We start from the raw sequence: 18,515 nt of genomic DNA, 5'->3' as shown, positions 1-18,515 counted from the left end.
ACACGCCAGGCATTGTTCTCAGAGACTTTCCATGTATCTGAATTAATTCACATAATTTGCTCCCAATTTATTACACTGTATACCTTTCCAAAATTTGTCAGTGCAGTTCCAGGACATCGATGACTACAGGTGGGATGTTTTTTGTGGCTTTTGCCATTTCAGAGAAACTTGGGTTTTTCTTTTGGCTGCAGAGGAAAATAATACCCCAATTTGAACACTGCTGATGGGGACCTGTCTTTGAGCTTGACTTTCAATCAGACGCAGGCTGGAGAGAAAGGGCCCCTGGGAAGAAGGGCAGACACCTATGGAGGTGGGAACCACCAAAGCCTGTCTGCCCCTTGGAAAATCTCTTTGGTAGCTTGGCTCTGTGGGGTTGTTATCCTTTCCAGGTTTGTTAGGGATAACACCCCTCTCCAGTCAGAGTGGCTGTCAGAGAGCCACTCCCAGCCTCTGTCTGCCCACCCAGGGTCCAGCTGTGAACTTATTTCTCATCCTGGGGAAACCTTGGTCCTGTGGGTCAAGGGCGGTCCTGTCTCTCCACCCCTACCCTGGGGCTGAGTCCGGGTAGGAGCAGCTGGGGGACAGTCTTCTGCTGCAGGCTCCCCTCCCTGGGAGTGAAGGGGAGGGTGGAGGAAGCCAGCGGGTGGAGCCCTGGGTTGGGTGCAGGGCGGTCCCTGCCCAGTGGCCCAGGCTCCGCCTTCTCCGGAGACTGTCAGCCAAGTGCACAGCCGGCTGCGCTGTGTGTGTAGACAGTGAACTTCAGTGTGTATCTGTGGTCCCGGCGTCTGTGTCATTGTGTGTCTTTACATACAGTAATTGTGTGTGTGTTTGGTCTCTTGTGACTTAGTGTGCGTCTCTGTGTGTTTTGTTTTACTTAACTGTGCTCGAGTGTGTGTGTGTGAACGTGCATGGAAGTGTATGTCTTTGTATGTCTGTGTGACGTCTGGGTACGGGATCCTCCTATCTGAACCCCCTTTCTCTTCTTGAGATGTCTGGGGCGCCCGGATCCCTGACCCTGACAGGAGTGCTGGGGCCGGGGACGCAGAGGTCTTCGAGGTCCCGGGACCTCCTACGACCCGGACGCCTGGTCCGCGCATCCCAAGCTTCTTCAAGATTCCCGGGAGCTTCTAGCCGAGTTTTTCTCCTTCCTCTCTTCGCAGGCTTTCGGTGACGCTGGTGGGGAGGGAGGCTCCTCCGGCTAGAGTGGGGGCCCCTGCCTTGGGCACTTCACCTGAAACACTGGATGGAAGTGGTGTGGAGACAGGTGGAGCAGTTAGGACCACGGAGAGCTGTTCCTCACATCACTTTCTTCCGCCCCACGTCTGTCCCCACCCCCACCCCCGCCCCGGTGTTACACTGTCATTCACTCTGAACCTCACATTTCCCTCCTCTCGTGCTCCACTGTGGCAAAGGTTGAAGTCCTGGGCTGTGGACCCGAAAGAACATTCGAGGAGACCTGGGACATTGCAGGACAAGAAGCATGTAAGCCCGTTACCAAACCAAAGTGGTTCCAAAGCTAGTTCTGCCGCTAAGAGGCTGTGGGATTGAGTGCAGATGTGTGTTTAAGTTCCTTGCCCTCTAATCTTAAGCTTTATTTACAACCCGAGGGAGAACAATACCTACCTTACAATGTGATGCCTGGATAACAACTACAGCTCATGGGCAAAGTGCAGGGGGATTACCGCTCTATTGCCCGCATGCTCTGCCAGCACGCATAGTTCATTGTGATGAATAGGTGTAACGTGAAAGTCCCGGGTTAACCCACTTATTTTCTAAATCTGACATGTAAGGGGAACTCCGATGAAAAGGGATGCCCAGCGGCCAGGAAACAGCACGCACACTGGATTTGAGCACAGAGCCCGGGATGGCCAGTTACTGCGGTGGCCACAGTCCTCGACTAGTGACACCGGTCCAGTGTCCTGCCCTTTATGGTGATTCCCTGGGAACCCGGAGCGGAAAGCAGTTTGGCAGACGACCAGCCCTCGCTCACTTTGCAAAAGGCATTTTCTATCCTCTGGTTAACAAAGCAGAAGTGGGTCCAGGGCCAGCGTGCGCAAGCGGTCGGAGGTCCAGCGGAGTCTCGCGGCTCCCGGCTCCCGGCTCCCGGCGCAAACCCAAGCAGCCAGCCCAGGACAGCGGGGATCGGGGAGGATTTGTAGCGGCGTCCTCGAAGCGCGGATCAGACGCCTGCTCTCCAGAGCTTCGCCTGGCTGGGGCTGTGAGAATTTGCCTACAGTGCCCGCACGGCGGCGGGCCCCGCCCCAGACCCGGGGACGCCCCGCCCCCTGGCCCCGCCCGCGCCGGCCCGTTGTCCGGGCCCCGCCCAGGGCCGCGCCCCTCCGCGGATGCCCCGCTCACCGGCTCCGCGCCGCGGGCCTGCCCTCAGGCCCCCGCGGGCCCCGCGCCACAGCCCGGAGGCTCGCGCCTTCCTGTCGCCCCGGGACCCGCCCGCCGCGTCCCCTGGGCAACCGTCTCCAGGGAGACCGGGCCCCGCCCCCGGCACCGACACCCGGTACGGAGCCCACCTGTGAGGGCGTCTGCGGGGTCCCAGTGCCCCCCCCCGTGCACGCCCCGCCCAGCGCCGGGCTTTGTCTGGCTGGGGCGATTGGGGGCCCGGGAGCGTGGGGGTTGGGAGAGGCGGGCGCGTTCCTGGGGAGGACCAGACCCCGTTCGGGAGGCCGAGGCAGCGGGCCGCTCTCGCGTTGTAATTCTCTGGTGTGGGCTTTTCTCATCCCGCTGCATCCCTTTTATGCTTGGGGGGCCGGGAATCCCGGGTGTCCCGCTACCGCCCTTGATGGGATGAGCTGGGCCCTCAGCTGGGCTCCGGACGAGGACGCGCGCCTATACAGGGCAAGCTGTTTACTTGTCAGGGATCGAGCAGTTGCGGTGCGCGCCTACCCCTCCCCCTGCCCTGGAATCGGGAAGGAGCATCCTGCGTTCTGACCGTTCCTAGCATTGCCTCCCAAAGCTTTGCCCTTGAACCCAGTGGGCTAGAGGGCGGCAGACCCAGCTCCTGAGGTCCCGGTCAGCATGAGAGCCAAAACAGAAGACGTACCTTCTTCCCGGGGAAGAGCCTCCTCCTTGGCTGCCCTCTTGTGAATTCTGTCCCGACTCCCTATTTCCTGACCTGAATTCCTAAGGACTAAGTCCTTCCTTGCTTCTCTAACTCTTCTTTCCCTCGGCTCCATCATGCTTTCTGCTTTGTCTTTTCACGTTTTGAAAGTGCTTTCTCTGTGATCCTGTCTCTTTTCCCGGTGACTGAGCTGATGTTTTTTGGCCTCTTGTTAATTAACTCCATTGGTCAGCAGTGGAAGTTATTTCTTTATTAGCTCTTGTCGCTGACACTGATGGCAGTTCCTTGGGAAGTCTTTGCCGTCCTTCCCTGCATGCTGAGTGGAGGGACCATCCAGGCCCATGTTCCTGGGCTCTTGCAGCGGGGTCCATAGGGTATCCTTCCAGGGATTGGGCTGGCAGCAGCGAGAATTCCAGCTTGGACCTTGGGAAATGTGTGCTTGGAATGGCACCTTTTCCAATGGCTTCCTAGAACTGGGCTTTTGTCTCATGGAGCAGTCAGTGGTTTAGGTTTCCTGCTCTTCAGGGAGCCCTTTGCAGCCTAGCCGGGGGTGGGGGTGGGGGGGGGTCCAGGCAAGAGTCTTCTGCTGTGCAGGTAGCTGGGGGCTGGGGGAGTGGGTTGATACTGGAGGAAGGGGCGTGTCTTGCTGCTAGAACTCAGCTGCCTGGGCTTCCGGAGCTCAGGTGTCTTTCTCTCTCTGGGGTCAGATTATTTCCCGTAGCCGCCCACAGTTGGGGAAGAAGCACCACAGATGCAGTGAGTGGGTGGACCCCTCCCCACATCCCCTTCCTTTTTGTCTCCAGCATGCAGGGATGAATCTTCCTTTATGATGTGATTTGGGTCTTGAGTGGGGACCTCAAGTTCACAGACGTGCTTTTTGCAGCCGTTGAATGGAACTCGAACCCAGACTTGGCTCAGATCACTCACGTTGCTTTCAAAAACCAAACAAAACCAACAAACAACTCTCAAAATGATCTGAGTCATCTATATGTATATAAATTCCTGCTTTAGGCACTGGAATTGCTCCTGTGGTTTGCTTCAGTACCACCAAAGGGAGCTGGGGGTGGCATTGACACAGATGGTGAAAAAGGCCCATCCAGCACAATGTGACTGGTTTGCAAAAAGGGAACCTCAGTGAAACAGTCGCTTTTGAACCAAAGTCCTGTAAGAGAAGGCACAGAAGGTTTCTGAGACTCTCTTTTAAAACATTTTTTTTCTTTCTTTCTTTTTTTTCCCAGACAGATAAGGAGCTCAGAGTCAGGCAAGGGCGGAATGATGCTCACTGATTCCAAAGCATCTTTAATCTGCCAGGCAGAGGGGCCTTTGCTGCTGGTCTCTCTTGGACCATTCCAGAGAGGTAGGTTGGGCAAAGGAGGCAGTATGGGGGTTGGGGGGAAGAAGAGATGCTATTTCATAGATAGGTTAAGAATTTGAATGGAATCCATCCTCCCTGACTATCTAGCCAAAAGAGAACTTCTCTATAGGACTAGAATGCCAAAAGGGAGGGAATGATCCAACTTTGTGCTAGTTGCCGACGAGGAGGTACATGAACTGGACCTCAGCCAGCTTCCCAAGAAAGGGATGCTGTAGCCTGGGAAGGAAGGGATGACTTTGCTCCGAGGAGTCCTGGAGACCATTATTAAGCTGCAGCATTTGGTATTTGACTTACGCTATTCATGGCAGACTTAGGCTGGCCTATTTGGGGAGAGAAATATTAAAACATTTTTCTGAAGGAAGTAGATTGGATTTCCATAACTTGATATTGTTTCTCAGGGAGTCCTTAGGTGGGGACATTCTGTTCCTCTAGAGAGTTGGCAGTCACTGTACCAGTAAAGGGACACTCCTTGTAACCTCTAGGACATTAGGACATTAGCTTGGAAGATGAATGTAGTCCTTTCAGTGTGCAAATGAAGAAACTGAGGCCAGAGACTGACGTTGGCTGAGTATTGGCTAACTATCCCCCTTTGGTGTCTGGGGGTAGCTGGGTAGCCGGTAGCAAGGCCCCAGGTTGGTAGACCAGCAGTCCCATTTGCTGGCTGTGTGAGTACATATGTACTGTGGGTGTACAGCGCTGTCCTCTTTACATGGATGCTTGGGTAGCTCCCATCCTTTCTGATGGTTTGGGTGGGGTGTGGGGGTACATCATGGTGTCATCTTTGGAGGCTTTCTCCCCACCCCAACCTCATTTCTTCTAGATCTTCATCGGTACTTTCCAAACATCTTTGTTAGTGTGGATCTCTTTTAAAAGATCAAAGTATTAAGCAGAATTTTAACCTATAAAGCAGATAAAAAGAGTGCCACTGTGGTCCAAGTAGAGACTGGCCCAGAACTCCTTCTACTCAGCACCCTGTCCTACCCCACCATCTTCTGAGGGCCTTGGGGTGTTTCTGTGGAACCCCAGGGCTCCCTGGAATATAGATGAAACCCATGGATTGTGTAGACCTGTGTTGGGGGATTAGAGTTTCTTATTAAAGAAACTCCAGGAAAAAAAATCTGGAATTGAAGGAGTTTCCACACTAAGAGTCTCAGCACAATGAATGATAAAACATCCATTATGACAAAGTAAAAGATGTTCTATGGGACATCACCAAGAACTTTCAAAACTCCAGAGACAGAAGTTACTAAAAGCCAGCACAAGGAAAATAGGCCACGTTCTGATCAGAGAACAGAATGGCACTGGGCTTTACGAAATCAAGACCAGAAGCTACAGGACAATGGAGCAACTCTTTAAAATTTCCGAGGGAGATTAATTCCCAGCCCAGAATTCTGTAATCATCATTCAAGCAAAATAATAGAATAAAGACATTTTTTAGACATGCAAATTTTCAAAAAACGTTATACACCCCCCCCCACATCCATTGTATCCATTTTCAAGGAAGCTACTGGAGGATGTGCTCCACTAAAATGAGAGAGTAAACCAAGAAAGAGGAACAGTTATACAATGTGCCATTGTCTCCTGTTTCTCATTTGGCTCAGCTGCCAAATAACTTTGTATATTTCAGTTATTATCTTACTTTTTGAGTCTGGAGAGTAGGGAGAAAAAAAAACAAAAACAAAAAAAACACCTACCCCAGCATGGGAACTGAAAAGTACTCTCTTTCAAGCCTCCCCTGCAGCTAGGACCTGTGACCTAGAATCCATTGATGAGATGTACCTGTGTTATATTTTGACAGAGAAGAGAGGGATGAAGCATGTGCTGTTTCCATGGTTATGGTGATGACAGCAGGGATGGGCTGCAAGGTTGAGTTCTTGGTACAGAAGTAGCATGGGTACAAAGTAGGGCCCAGTACTCGGTGGCAATACCAGCCGTTTTGCCATCACACATGATTCTTCATCGTGGAGTCCACATAGTGTACTACAGTTATCTTTCTTTTCTTGTTCAACTTTTTGTTTTCACTGGACTTGATAGTTGCTTCCTATTTTCATTTGCTTTTTTTTCAATGTACTAGTCATTAATTCTTCCTCAAACTCTGGGGGAAGAATTACATGTTTATACATAGAAAACAAAATTGAAAACAAGGCAGCAATCAACTATAGGAGTAGCAAAAGTTGAACAAGAAAGGAAATAAAATCATAATATTTACATTGTTAAAATAATGGAAGCACTGAAGTTTGATTAACAAAAAATGATCATATAGCTATTCAGAAGATGGGGGAGAGGATGTGTGCACGTGCGATGTGCAGGAAAGCACAAACTCACCTTCTATGGTAAGAAGTTAAAAGTGGGGGGAGGGTAGGGCTCAACTGGTAGAACGCATGCTTAACATACACGAGGTCCTGGGTTCAATCCCCAATACCTCCATCGAAAAAACTAAATAAATAAATACACCTAATTACCTGCAAAAAAAAGTTAAAAGTTGAAGACCAAGAACTATCAGTATAGACCTAATATTTAGAAATGCGGAGATAAATACCCAAGGAAACAGCTGAAACTGGGGGTAGCATGTTTGGATGTGGAGGTCAGGGAACTGCTAATTTTTGGCTGCAGGTGTTTTTAGTTTTGATTAATTTTTAAAATCATGTGCTTGCGTAACGTCCATAGATACTGACATTTAAATGTTGTTATTATAACATCCATATCCACCCACATGATAGCTGTTTTCTTTTTGTCTATGCTTTCTGAAATGTTTTGTCCACAAGCACGTTGCCGTGGTATACGTCTGTGCAGTATTGGTTTCATTTGACGTGGAGTCTGTTTGCAGTGCTGTGTGATGTGCACAGGTGCCCTGCTAGTGACTACATTCACTCTTATTAAGCCAATGTATTATAATTTACTTAGCCATTTCTTTATTATTTTTGATTTATAACTTTCACGAACAATACCTCAATGAACATCTTGGTGCATATAGCTTTTCTCTTTTTATTTCACTTTTGAATTGCTTCCTTAGGACAGTTCCCAAGTTCCTCAAATTACCATATTGGAGATTATGGCTCTTCCTCCTGGTTTTGCTGTGTGGTGTCGGGGGGCCTCTGTGTGGGTGCAGGCCTGAGGCTGCCTGGGTGGGCTAGGAACTGAGCATCACAAGAGACAGGATAGAATTTTTTGCAGGGTCGTTGGCTCATTTGTCCTGATGGCAGCAACAGAAGTCAGAAGTCTCTCTCTCTTTTTTCCATATAGAACAGAATTTCCAAACACCTACACCTCTCATTCTTTGATGCCAGTCTTGGTTTTCCCTGTTGAGGATTTTTTTTTCTTTTTTAAATATTCAGATGAGAAGCTACTATCCTGTTGAATAATATGGACTCAAAGAAGACACATTTAAAATGGGAGATAGATGTAAATCAGCTATAAAAAATGAAATGGGAAGGAGTAAAGAAGAAGGGGGAGGGGAGGGGAGGGGAGGAGAAAAAAGAGGTGAGGGAAGCAGAAGTGGGTAGACAACGAAACCTGGGAGTAAGGCAGTTCATGTCCTCAGCTTGACCTTCCAAGCAGACATTGGGGTGCCTGCTGCAAGATTTCATGTTACTTTGTGTTTTTTTCCCCTTTTCTTTTAATGAAGGTGCTGGGGACTGAACCCAGGACCTCTGCAGGCTAAGCACCCCCTCTACCACTGAGCTACCCCCTCCCCCTCTGAGCTCCGAGCTGTATCCCTCCACCTCATGTTACTTGTATTTCATCCTATCCCATCCTTCACCCGCTCTGACCCATTTTTCTCCTGTGTCAGGAGCTGGGCTGTCAGATAGCTCTCCAGACAAGCCCTTCCTTCCTAATCCTGGACATGGTCTTTAGGATGTGCCGCTTGCCTGCACAAGGAGGGAGGGAGGGAGGGAGGACAGAAGGAAAGAAAGGGCTTGTATTTTGGAAAAAAAAAACAGCACGTCTATCCTAAAACTGTAGCTGTTGGGGGCCCTGAGCCATGCAGTTTCCCTTCTGGCCCGTGGCTTCATTCTTTTCAAGAAGGTGAAGGATACAGGCTTCCAGGCTAGGCTGCTGGAACACCTGCTCCTCAGAGAGGCACTCCTCTGTTAAGAGCTGAGAACTGGGGCCGTCTGCAGCCTGTAGGGCCTGATGCCTCCCCTCATTAATCTGCCCTGCCAGCTCTGACCTGGGGCCCTGGCCAACTTGCTTTCCCACCTCCATTCTTGCCTCCCTTTCTTCCGTTTTCTTCATGGCAGCCAAAGCAGTCTTCTTCATAAAGCATAAAATCAGGCTATCTCCATCCAGTGACTTCCCACTGCCATGGTGACAAAGCCTGGCTCCTCACCAAGGCTACAGGGCCCCGCAAGGTCAGCTTCGTCATCTCTCCAGTCTCGCCTTGGGGCCTTTGACTCTCATTACCTGGCCTCCTGCCTCAGGGCCTTTGCACTTCCCATTTCAGCTGCCTGGAAGCCTATTCATAGATCTTTGCCAGATCCTTCTCATTGTTTGGGCCTCAACTCCAATATAATCTCACCTGAGGACCCTTCCCTGACCTCCATCCAAAGGAGACCCTCCCTGCAAACATTCCAACTCCTATTCTCTCTGAAATCATCTCGCTTATTCAATTGTTTCTTTCCTCTTTTTGGTCTTTTCCTGTTAGACTAAAAACTCCGCAAGAACAGGGATGGTGCATTTCCCATTCCCCGATGGGCACAAAGAAGGTGCAGAAATAAATATTTGCTGAATGAATGAATATGAATGAGTGAATGAATTAATAGAACTTGGGGTCTGCAGCCTTCTGGGCAGAGGAGGGGGCCCCATGTTCTTTTTCCCCAGGGTCTCCAGGAGGATGTGGGGGTTGAAGGCGCTTCTGGCAGCCAGAGTAGGGTTGTGGTTTCTGGAAAGCTCTTTCAGGGTGACCATCCAGGAGCTCCACCGAGAGGTGGGCTCTCCAGCTAAAGCACCTTCTAACCCGCTTCTAAACTGCTCACTTGCCCTCACTGTCCACCTAAGTTGGGCAACAGGAAGTGTCCACTTCATTCTCCATGGGAGAATGGCTGGGAAACAACACTTGATTAGAAGGACTCTCTGAGGCTGAGGAGTCCTGAAAATAAACTCAGGTCAAGAGGCACAGTGCGGACTCTGCCCTGTTCAGTGTGGGCGGGAAGCCCGCCCTGCCCCTTGTCACGTGGCTGCTGCTCCTGCATCCTCCCAGCCTGGGTGGGCGGTGGATACTTCTACAAGTTTATGTGACTGAGGCTTCTTCCCTTGGGTTAATTGGGTTGTAACTTTAGGCTCTGAAATCCAGGCGTGGGACAGATGTTCTGTCCTTGGGTTAAGCACATGAACAGCTCTCTACACAGATTTGTAGGAGTGGCCCAGGGGGACCTCTCAACTCTTGCTTTAATACCATCCGAAGGTACATGGCATGTTTTGCCCAGGGCACCCCCTCAGGGAGGAGGATGTTTATTGCTCTGACAAGCAGGATACAGCTTCCTTGTCCCCGCTGCCTGTCTATCCCCTGCACAGAGCCATCTGAGAGTGACTCACGTGTTCCCTCGGGAAGCTGTTCCCCAGAACATGTGACTATAGCACCAAAAAGCCTGTCTTTACATTGACGAAGGCTGGGCAGCAGCTCCTGGTCCAAGTGTCAGCCACACTTGTGATGGCCACTGGAGAGAGGCAGAAGTCCGAGAGGCTCAGGCGATGCCAGCTCAGAGCCCCAAGACGGTGGAGTTTCAACAGGGACGAAAGGGATCCTTCCGCAGTCCTGAGCGTGGGACGAGCCACCGGCCAGCTGGCCTGCCAGCCCAGGGGACTATCTGCAACCTCCTTCCCAGTCCCGAAGAGGTGTTCATGGCTCTGGTTGCCCTTTTCTCTCAAAATAACTTAGGGCCCCCGAAGCCTTCCCTGCTGCTGGCGAGGAAGGATGGTGGGGGCAGAAATACGTTTATCAAAATTTGGAGGAACTCCTCTGCTGGCCAGTCAGGACTCAGAAGGTCGCACCCCTCAGACATTCACAGCCGAGAAACTGTTCTTCAACTCTGAGCCAGAGAGCGTGCCCCTGAAGCATCTGGAGCATCTAGGAACAACTCGCAGGGGGCTGGGGACGGAGCCCCCAAGCCGGGCTTACTCTGCTGCCGCCCAGCTCTTCTGCGGATCGTGCTGGCCAGAAGCGGGGAGGCGAAAGGAACTGAGCACCTTCTTGTCCAGTTTTCTTTGATATTTTATCAGTGATTCAAATGTGGACAGACAGAGAAGTCCTCTCCCAAGAAATGGATGACTCAGAGCGAGAAGGATCATGGTTCTTCTTTGGTCCATCCCACTTTAGTGCCTCGAGGGGGGTCCTGGCCCTCATTTACCTTCTGTTTCTAGGACATCTCACCCATCCCCATGGCTCCACATCTGTGTGTAGCCCACTAACCCCAAGTTATATCTCTGTGACCCCAAAGATGTCTCCTCTGAGCTCCAAACTGGGACTTTGCCCCTTGGCTGTTTCTCTGGGATGTTCAGTGAGCAACTCAGATTCAATCTGTCTGAGATGGAGCTCTCACTGTTTCATTCTCTCCCAAATCAGTTTCTGCCTTACTTTCCCATCTCGGTAAATTCCCACCACGCCTCCAATCTCCCGGCCCAAATCTGTCTGTCGTCCTTACTTCTTCCCTCACTGTCCCCCATCTGACCCGGCCCCAAGCTCCTGGGTATATCTTGATTCCTTTCCTCTCTCCGACTCCATCTCCCCCTCCTCCTTCTGGATCCAGCCACCGTCATCTGTGGCACGAGTCACCCCACCGTCTCCCACTGCATGCTTGCTGCTGTCCAGCCCTTCCAGGCCAGAGCCAGCGACATCATTTCACACACAAGTGAGATCCTGTGGCTCCCTTGCCTAAATCCTTCCAGGGCTGGGTGTGGCTCTTAGAGTGACAGCCAGGCGCTTCCCCTGTACAGGCTCTACAGGGCTAGTCCCTGCTGACCAACTCAACCCTTCTCACCCCGCACTCGCCCCACCCCGTACCCTCCCATGTGCCCCAATGGCAGAGGTCCGCCTTCTGTCCGCTCTGCTCTGCACACGATGGGTCCCTCTGGTCCTCTACTCCAGGGTCCTCCCCTCAGCGGGGCCTCTCTTGGCCTCCCTCCCTGCAGAGCCCCTCCTGCTATTCTCATCACATCTTCACTTGATGCTCTGCCCTTCACCACGTGGATACAATGTGGGAGCATCCTTCTGGTCTACTGTGTCTCCTCCACTGGCATGTAAGCTCCTCCTGGGAAGGGAGCCTCTGTCTCGTTCCCCACTGTGTTCCCAGCACCCTGCACGATTCCTGGCACTTAATAAATACTAGTTGAATAACGAATATATCTCAGGCTGAGTGATATATACGAAATGCCAAATCCAATAATACGTGAGTGCTGATTATTTCCGTGAGATGAAATTACCAAGAATGATTGTGAGTTCCTGTATTCAGATTCAGGAAATTAGTGTTCCTGTGCAGGCTGGGAGATGTGGCTTACTGTGAGAACTGTCTAGAGGGCTGGCAGCCAACAAGCCAGGTGATGTGGCCACCAAAGAACTTTCTGGCGGGGGTGGGGTGGGGGGAAGCCTGATACACTTCTAGGCCAAACAAACAGGAGTTTAGTGTCCAGAACATTCTTCTACAGTCAATTTGCCAGGCCCCAACTGGAGCATCTTGTTTTCTTGGAATACCAAACTTTGGCAAAAGAGTCTAAATCTGCATTGTAGGGAGAACAGAGGTGCTGGGGCCACCATCCAGCAGAAGAGTCTTCAGATAACAACTCCCTGTGCCTCAAGATGGCAGCACAAAGGACAGGGGTTGGCTCTTAGAGGTGGCCAGTTTCCAAGGGAAGAACTTTCCAAACATTAGAAGCTTCCAAAAATGGATTGTGCTGCTCTATTTATGGAAATAGAGACTTGCAGCTGTAAGTGACAGAAAATCCAATTCAGACTTCTCCAAGGTAACAACAACCCCAAAAAAGGCAGGGGGTATTTTTTGGCTGACAGAATGGAAAAGTCCAGCGGTAGAGCGTAGCATCAGGCACGGCTGAATCCAGGGAATCAAGGACCCTGCTTTACTCTCCACGCTGAGCTCTGCTTTCCTCCACACCGATCCTTTCTCGGGTTCCAGCCCTCAGGGCAGCGGGTGGTCACCGGCATCTCTAGGTATAAATTCTGTCTTCTGTTCCCCCCAGAGAAAAGCCCCAAAGTCCAGATGTCAGAACCCATTGGATTGACTTGGTAGTCACATGCCCATCCTGGAGTCACCACAGCCGGAGAAAAGACTGGCTGGGCCTAGGTCCCATCCCTGCTTCCAATCCAGTCCCAGTTGCCAGGGGAAGTTCAGGGCTCTGATTGGCTAGGCCTGGGTCTTGGGCCTCTCCAGTAGCCAGGAGTAGTGGCTCCCATCTGAGCCACTTAGATGAAAGGTGGATTGAGTTTGTGAAAGGTCCCTGGCTCCCAGATCAAGAAAACAAAAGTTACCAGCACCCAAAAGCCCCTGTGCCCCCTTTCCCCAGAGCTAACTGTAGCCCTGTCCCTCCCCGGGGGAACCCCTAGCTCTTCTTCTCAACATAGATTAGTTCTGGGGTACTTGTTCTCATATAATTGGTTGGTTGTTTTTCTGGGGGGTAATTAAGTTTGTTTATTTATTTTTAATGACGGTACTGGGGATTGAACCCAGGACCTCCTGCATGCTAGGCACATGCTCTACCACCGAGCTATACCCTCCCCCTGTTCTCCATATAATTGGAATCATGATCATGTCCTCCTCTGTGCCTGACTTCTTTCGCTCAGCTTGGTTTGTGAGATTCATTTGTATTGTTGTGTTTGTAGATCATTCACTCTCATTACTACATAACATTCCATCAGGAGAGGAAACCACAATTTATTTTCCCATTCTACTCCTGACGCACGTTGGGGAAGTTCCCATCTAGGGGCTTCTATGAGTAGCGATGCTCTAGCTTGTAGGCTGCTTCTGGTGCACGTGTTCTGGCATTTCTGGTGAGTGTCTACCTAGGAGTGGAATTAACTGCTGGGTCATAGGGCTTATGTGTCCAGCTTTAGTAGATACTGCCAAACAGTTTTCCAAAGTGGTTGTACCAATCTGATTCTTGGAGCATCTGGTCTCTGGATTAGCCATCATCTGTGTCCCATACACCCTGAGAGTCCTGACACTGGGCTTCACAGAGAATTGGGGCTTGTCAGCAGCTGCATCCTGGGTTCTGGGGCCACAAAGAGGCAAAGAGGTCCTGCTTTCTCCTGTCCCATATCTGGCATTTGATTCTGTCCTGCCCACACCATTCTGAATCTTCCCCTTTTAGGAGTGAGTTTTTAATATCAAAGTGTTTCCTTGCATCCCAGATGGATGAGCATAGTGGAAGGCTTCATTTCCACAGTGCTGAGGGGCAGGGGAGCCCCATTCACCCCTTTGGCTAGAGTCTTGGGGAGCTCCTGCCACACACGCGTTCATCTCAGCCTCAGGACTGAGTGGCCAAAGGTGCCCTTGATTTTCCCCAGCTCAGCCAAAGCTTTGTAAGTGGATTTTCCAGGATTCCTGACTGTCCTCCACTTTTTGAATCAAACAAAACAAAACAAAAAAAACAACAAAACCTTTAGCCTGGCCATTCTCAGAAAGAGGAACCCAAAGTAGGATGTGGTTTTACAATCAGGGGAAATGGATCCCAACGTGGTAAGATGGTGGCGCAGGGTGACACGCTGTCCCACTGCTCTGAGCAGTATCTGCATCTAACCCAGGGTGAGGCCCGGGCCCAGCTGGCAGGGCCACCAAAAGAACATTTGTCTCAAACTAAACATTTCCTTTCAACTATTTAAAAAATATGTTTTTAAGAGTCATTTAGTTAGTTAGTTAGGTTTTTTTTTTTTTTTTTGGTAGGGGGTAAGTAATTAGGTTTATTTATTTATTTATTTATTTTTAGAGAAGGCACTGGGGATTGAACCCAGGACCTTATGCATACTAAGCATATGCTCTACCCCTTGAGCTATACCCTCCCCTCTTTCAACTGTTTTTAAAAGTCATTCAAATCCAGGAGGATGTGATCTTAGGGTAGGTAAGTATTTGTCTAAAAAATAAAAATTATGGAACATAAAGGAAAAGATTTAAGAGGGGACATAGCTCAGTGGTATACTCTTGGCACACTTTGCATACACGAGGTCCTGAATCCAATCCCCAGGACCTCCATTTAAATAAATAAATAAACCTAATAACCTTCCCCCTCAAAAAAAGGGAAAAGATTTGACTGTCAACATTCAAAACTTCTACTCATCAAAAAGATACATAAACACAACTTGAACAAGAGGACATTTCCAGCTCATTCAGTCAACAAAGGAATTGAATTGAGAGACTATAAAGAAACCCTACAAACCCGTAAGAAAAAGACAAATAACCCCACAGAAAAATGGGCAAAGTTTATAAGCAGGCTATTTGCAGAAGATAAACATTTTATGGATAATCAGAGAAATGCAAATTAAAATGAGAGAGCATCTCTTGCCCATAGAAGTGAGTAAATTTGACGATACCAAGTGCTGGCAAAGATACGGAGATGAAGTCCCTTGTTACTGGGTTACTACCACTTTACATGCAAAGTTAATGATGTGGTTAAACCTGTCATAGGTTATACTTGTGATCCAGCAGCTCCAGTCTTGGTGTGTGCCCTCCAGCAGAGCTGTCCAATACGGCAGCCACAGCAGCATGTGTTTCTTGAGCACTGGAAATGTGGAGAGTGTGACTGAGGAACAGAATTTTTAAAAATTGTAATTAATTTTAATTCATTTAAATGTAAGATGTGGTTACTTGATTTGTTTATCGGAAAACTTTTAAGTGTATTTGGAACAACTTGAATCTGTGAACCTGCTTTTTTTATAATGTGTAAATTGTAAAATTTGTATGAAATGTACATTGCAGATGAAATATTTTAAATGAAAACCTAGTGTCCAAATTGCAATGTGCTGTTAAGTGTAAAATACTCACCAGATTTTGACACGTTAATAGCAAAAATTGTAAAAGATCTTATTAGTAATTTTTCTATACTGACAATGTATTGAAATAACCATGGTTTGGATATACTTGGTTCAACAAAATATATTACTAACTTAATTTTATCTATATATTTTTCTTAAAAATGTGTCTACTGGTAACTTTGACGTTACACATGTGGTTCACATTATGTTTCTCTTGGACAACATTCATCAGGACTCTCACTTGTACACAAGGAGGTGCAGGCAAGAGTATATACGTTGTAGCATCATTTGTAAATGAGTAGACACAAACCTTGAGGTTCCTCCACAAGAGAGGGGTAAATAAATTGTGGTTTATTTACCCAGTGAAGTACCACTCAAGAGTTAAAATGAATGAACTAGGGCTACATGTATCAGTGTGGATACATCTAAAGATGCTGAGTGGCCAAAACAAGTTGCAGAAGACTTAGAGCATGCAAAAAAATGTTAGGAATTGTTTGTGGCTACATATTAGTATAATAAAAGGATAAAAACATTCATGGAAACTATAAACAAGCAGAATCCAGGTGGTGGTAACCTGGAGTGGGCGAGATACTTCAAAGAACTCTAATCTGTAACATTTCGCTACTTACTAGGGAATGGGTTTGGTAACACTGAGCTATTTCAACAACGTGTTTGATGGCTAAAGCCATTTTTAAGCCATTTGGTTTCTGGTCCAAAAGTTTTGAAGAACTTCAGCCTTTGGCCCCTCTCAAGTCTGGGGTTGTCTGCCCAGCAATCCTACCGTTTTCCATCTTTGCTGGCTGGTCTCCCACGTATGCGTGTTCCCAAGGGGGAAAAAAAAAAGATTTGACTTGGGTCTGTTGGAGTCTTGAACTGGGGGCACTGCTGTGAGGGATGCAGACAGACTGCCCACTTGTGATAAGAGGCAGCTCAGCCTAGATGGTGACCTGGGACAGTGGGAGCCACAAGTCCCCTGGCCGGGACTCCATCCCAAGCCTCCTGCTGGCAAATGTCTTGACATCCTGACGGCGAAAGGGTCCTTTTAAGGACTCACCCATCACACCTGGGGGCCTCATTTTGCCTTCGCTTCCTTTGCAGGACGACTGGTATCTGAGAAGTAAGAGCAGGATGCCCCCCGGGGTTGACTGCCCCATGGAATTCTGGACCAAAGAGGAGAATCAGGACGTGGCAGTTGACTTCTTGCTGCCCACGGGGGTCTATCTGAACTTCCCTGTGTCCCGAAATGCCAACCTCAGCACCATCAAGAAGGTATGATCTTGACCTTAAGATCATAGTCCTAGTCCTCAGAGCTTGGAATTCAAAGAGACAGACAGACAGACAGACTCTCTCACTCTCACACCTGGTTTCTCGGATTTGAGATCCTCAGTTACAAATTTTAAAAGATAAAAATGATATCCAAGAATTGTTTTAAAACCTGCAGTTCTAGAGTCCTTCTGGCTTTCCAAATTCAGCTCGCGCCTTTATCAGGGCACGTTTACCACCCCCCACACCTGAGAGCCCAGTGAAAGCGTCAGGGTGCTGGTTCCCACGGTGGCCTGTCATCCTCTCCGTGACTGTGCCATCGTGTTTGGAACCACACCCCATCCACGACCACTTAGGAGTCTTACCGGTCTTTTGTCTTTAGAACTGTTTTCTTAGTAAATGTCATCTTTGGAAGTGGTTTCTGGCTCTGTTGAATAATTTTCAGGGTCAATTACTCAGTCAAAGGATTAAACGTCTGGGTGGTATTCGGTGGATATTGTGACTTTTCAGAGGGCTTGTCTGTGGGATTTAATGGGTCGTGCCAGAGGGCAACGCCCAGAATTTGAAAAGCTATACTTGGGAGCAGAAAAAAAAGGAAAGGAGTCATGAACCATCCTTGGTTTTGTTTTGTTTGTTTGTTTTTTAACTCTTCCCTTCCTGGATGTTTCTTTAAAACTTAAAAAAAATTTTTTCATTTCAAAAGCAATATGGACACATTGAAATTTAGGAAAATAAAAGAAAGTAGAAGGAAAAGTTGCCTAACACTTTGGCTGTTTCCTGTTTTCTTTCCTATATTGTGTTTTTTGTGATAATTCTGATCATGAATTTTTTTCTGAGTTAACATTATAACATTATAACATATCTTTTTCGTGTTATTAACTTTATATAAATATCATTTTAAAGTCAATCTCGTTTTTCTGCCTACAGAGCCACATATGCATGTTATTAAAATTCCAACACCCCAGAAATGTAAAACGCATCGGTCCCTGCAGCCTCACCTCACACCCCAGTTCGATTTCAATTTCTTCATATTTTTATTTATACCAGGGACCAGGTAGTAAATAGCGTAGGCTTTGCTGGTCTCGTCGTGGCTGCTCAGCTCTGCCATTGTAGCCGATGGGTGTGGCTGTCTTCCAGTAACTTGGCAAACCCGAGCTTGCCAAGTAATTGACACGTTTATTATTATTTTTATGGGAATGGGCTTGAATTACAACCGTTGTTCTATAGCTTGGGGTTTTGTCCTGCTAAGTGCTGTGTCTCCAGCCCTCTGTGCCCGTTCGTTCTTACAGGTGTCCTTAGATTCTGGGCCAGCCCCCTGTGCTCTCCTTTTGCATTGATGGACCACAGTTATCTGTCCCCCGTGGAAGAAAAATAGGGCTGTTCTCTCCTTTTCCACAGTCTTCTCTGTAACTCAGCAGTGAGCGCCTTTGCACTAAAGCCTGACTGTTAGATGGCGCCCCAGTGATCCCTGGGGACACCTCACCCCGAGGCTACACACTGACAGAACAGGAGCTGAACGCAGGCCACAGAGGTGTTTGTGCCCCCTCAGTGTGTTAAACTTTTCTGAATTAGTGGCCAACATTTAAAGATAAGGGTGATGAGCCCCAGAATGACTAACTGGGTGCCAGGAGGTCCTGTCCAGCAGGCCATTTTTCAGGCCAGTCCACAGGGGAGAGAGTAGGACCCACCGCTCAGCTCTGGACTTGAGCGCGTACCTGGCCCCCTTCACAGAGGAGCAGTGATGGACACCCCTGGTGACCCAATGGTCAACGTTCAATGGATGGAGAGGGTAGCAGTCCTGGGATCTTGCCTTTGCCTCCCTGTCAGGG

The 18,515-nt window shown here is 48.8% G+C and overlaps 1 protein-coding gene across 5 annotated transcripts in view; it reads left to right on the top strand.

Annotated features, from left to right (window-relative positions):
* Positions 1-18,515, top strand: part of PIK3CD (phosphatidylinositol-4,5-bisphosphate 3-kinase catalytic subunit delta) — a 47,020-nt gene that overhangs the window by 17,264 nt on the left and 11,241 nt on the right. Inside the window, exons 1-3 of one of the 5 annotated variants that reach the window (XM_074377472.1) lie at positions 2,374-2,512; positions 4,316-4,430; positions 16,522-16,692. In XM_074377472.1, coding sequence (XP_074233573.1) covers positions 16,552-16,692 — 141 coding nt within the window. In that variant the 5' untranslated portion in view covers positions 2,374-2,512; positions 4,316-4,430; positions 16,522-16,551. Of the gene's footprint in view, positions 1-2,373; positions 2,513-4,311; positions 4,431-16,521; positions 16,693-18,515 lie in introns of those variants that run through there. The other 4 variants (XM_074377470.1, XM_074377469.1, XM_074377471.1 and 1 more) reach the window with 4 other exon arrangements.

This window comes from Camelus bactrianus, chromosome 13 (assembly GCF_048773025.1).
Source record: "Camelus bactrianus isolate YW-2024 breed Bactrian camel chromosome 13, ASM4877302v1, whole genome shotgun sequence".
In the NCBI taxonomy this organism is placed as follows: Eukaryota; Metazoa; Chordata; class Mammalia; order Artiodactyla; family Camelidae; genus Camelus; species Camelus bactrianus.
This window is presented reverse-complemented; position numbering and strand designations above follow the sequence as displayed.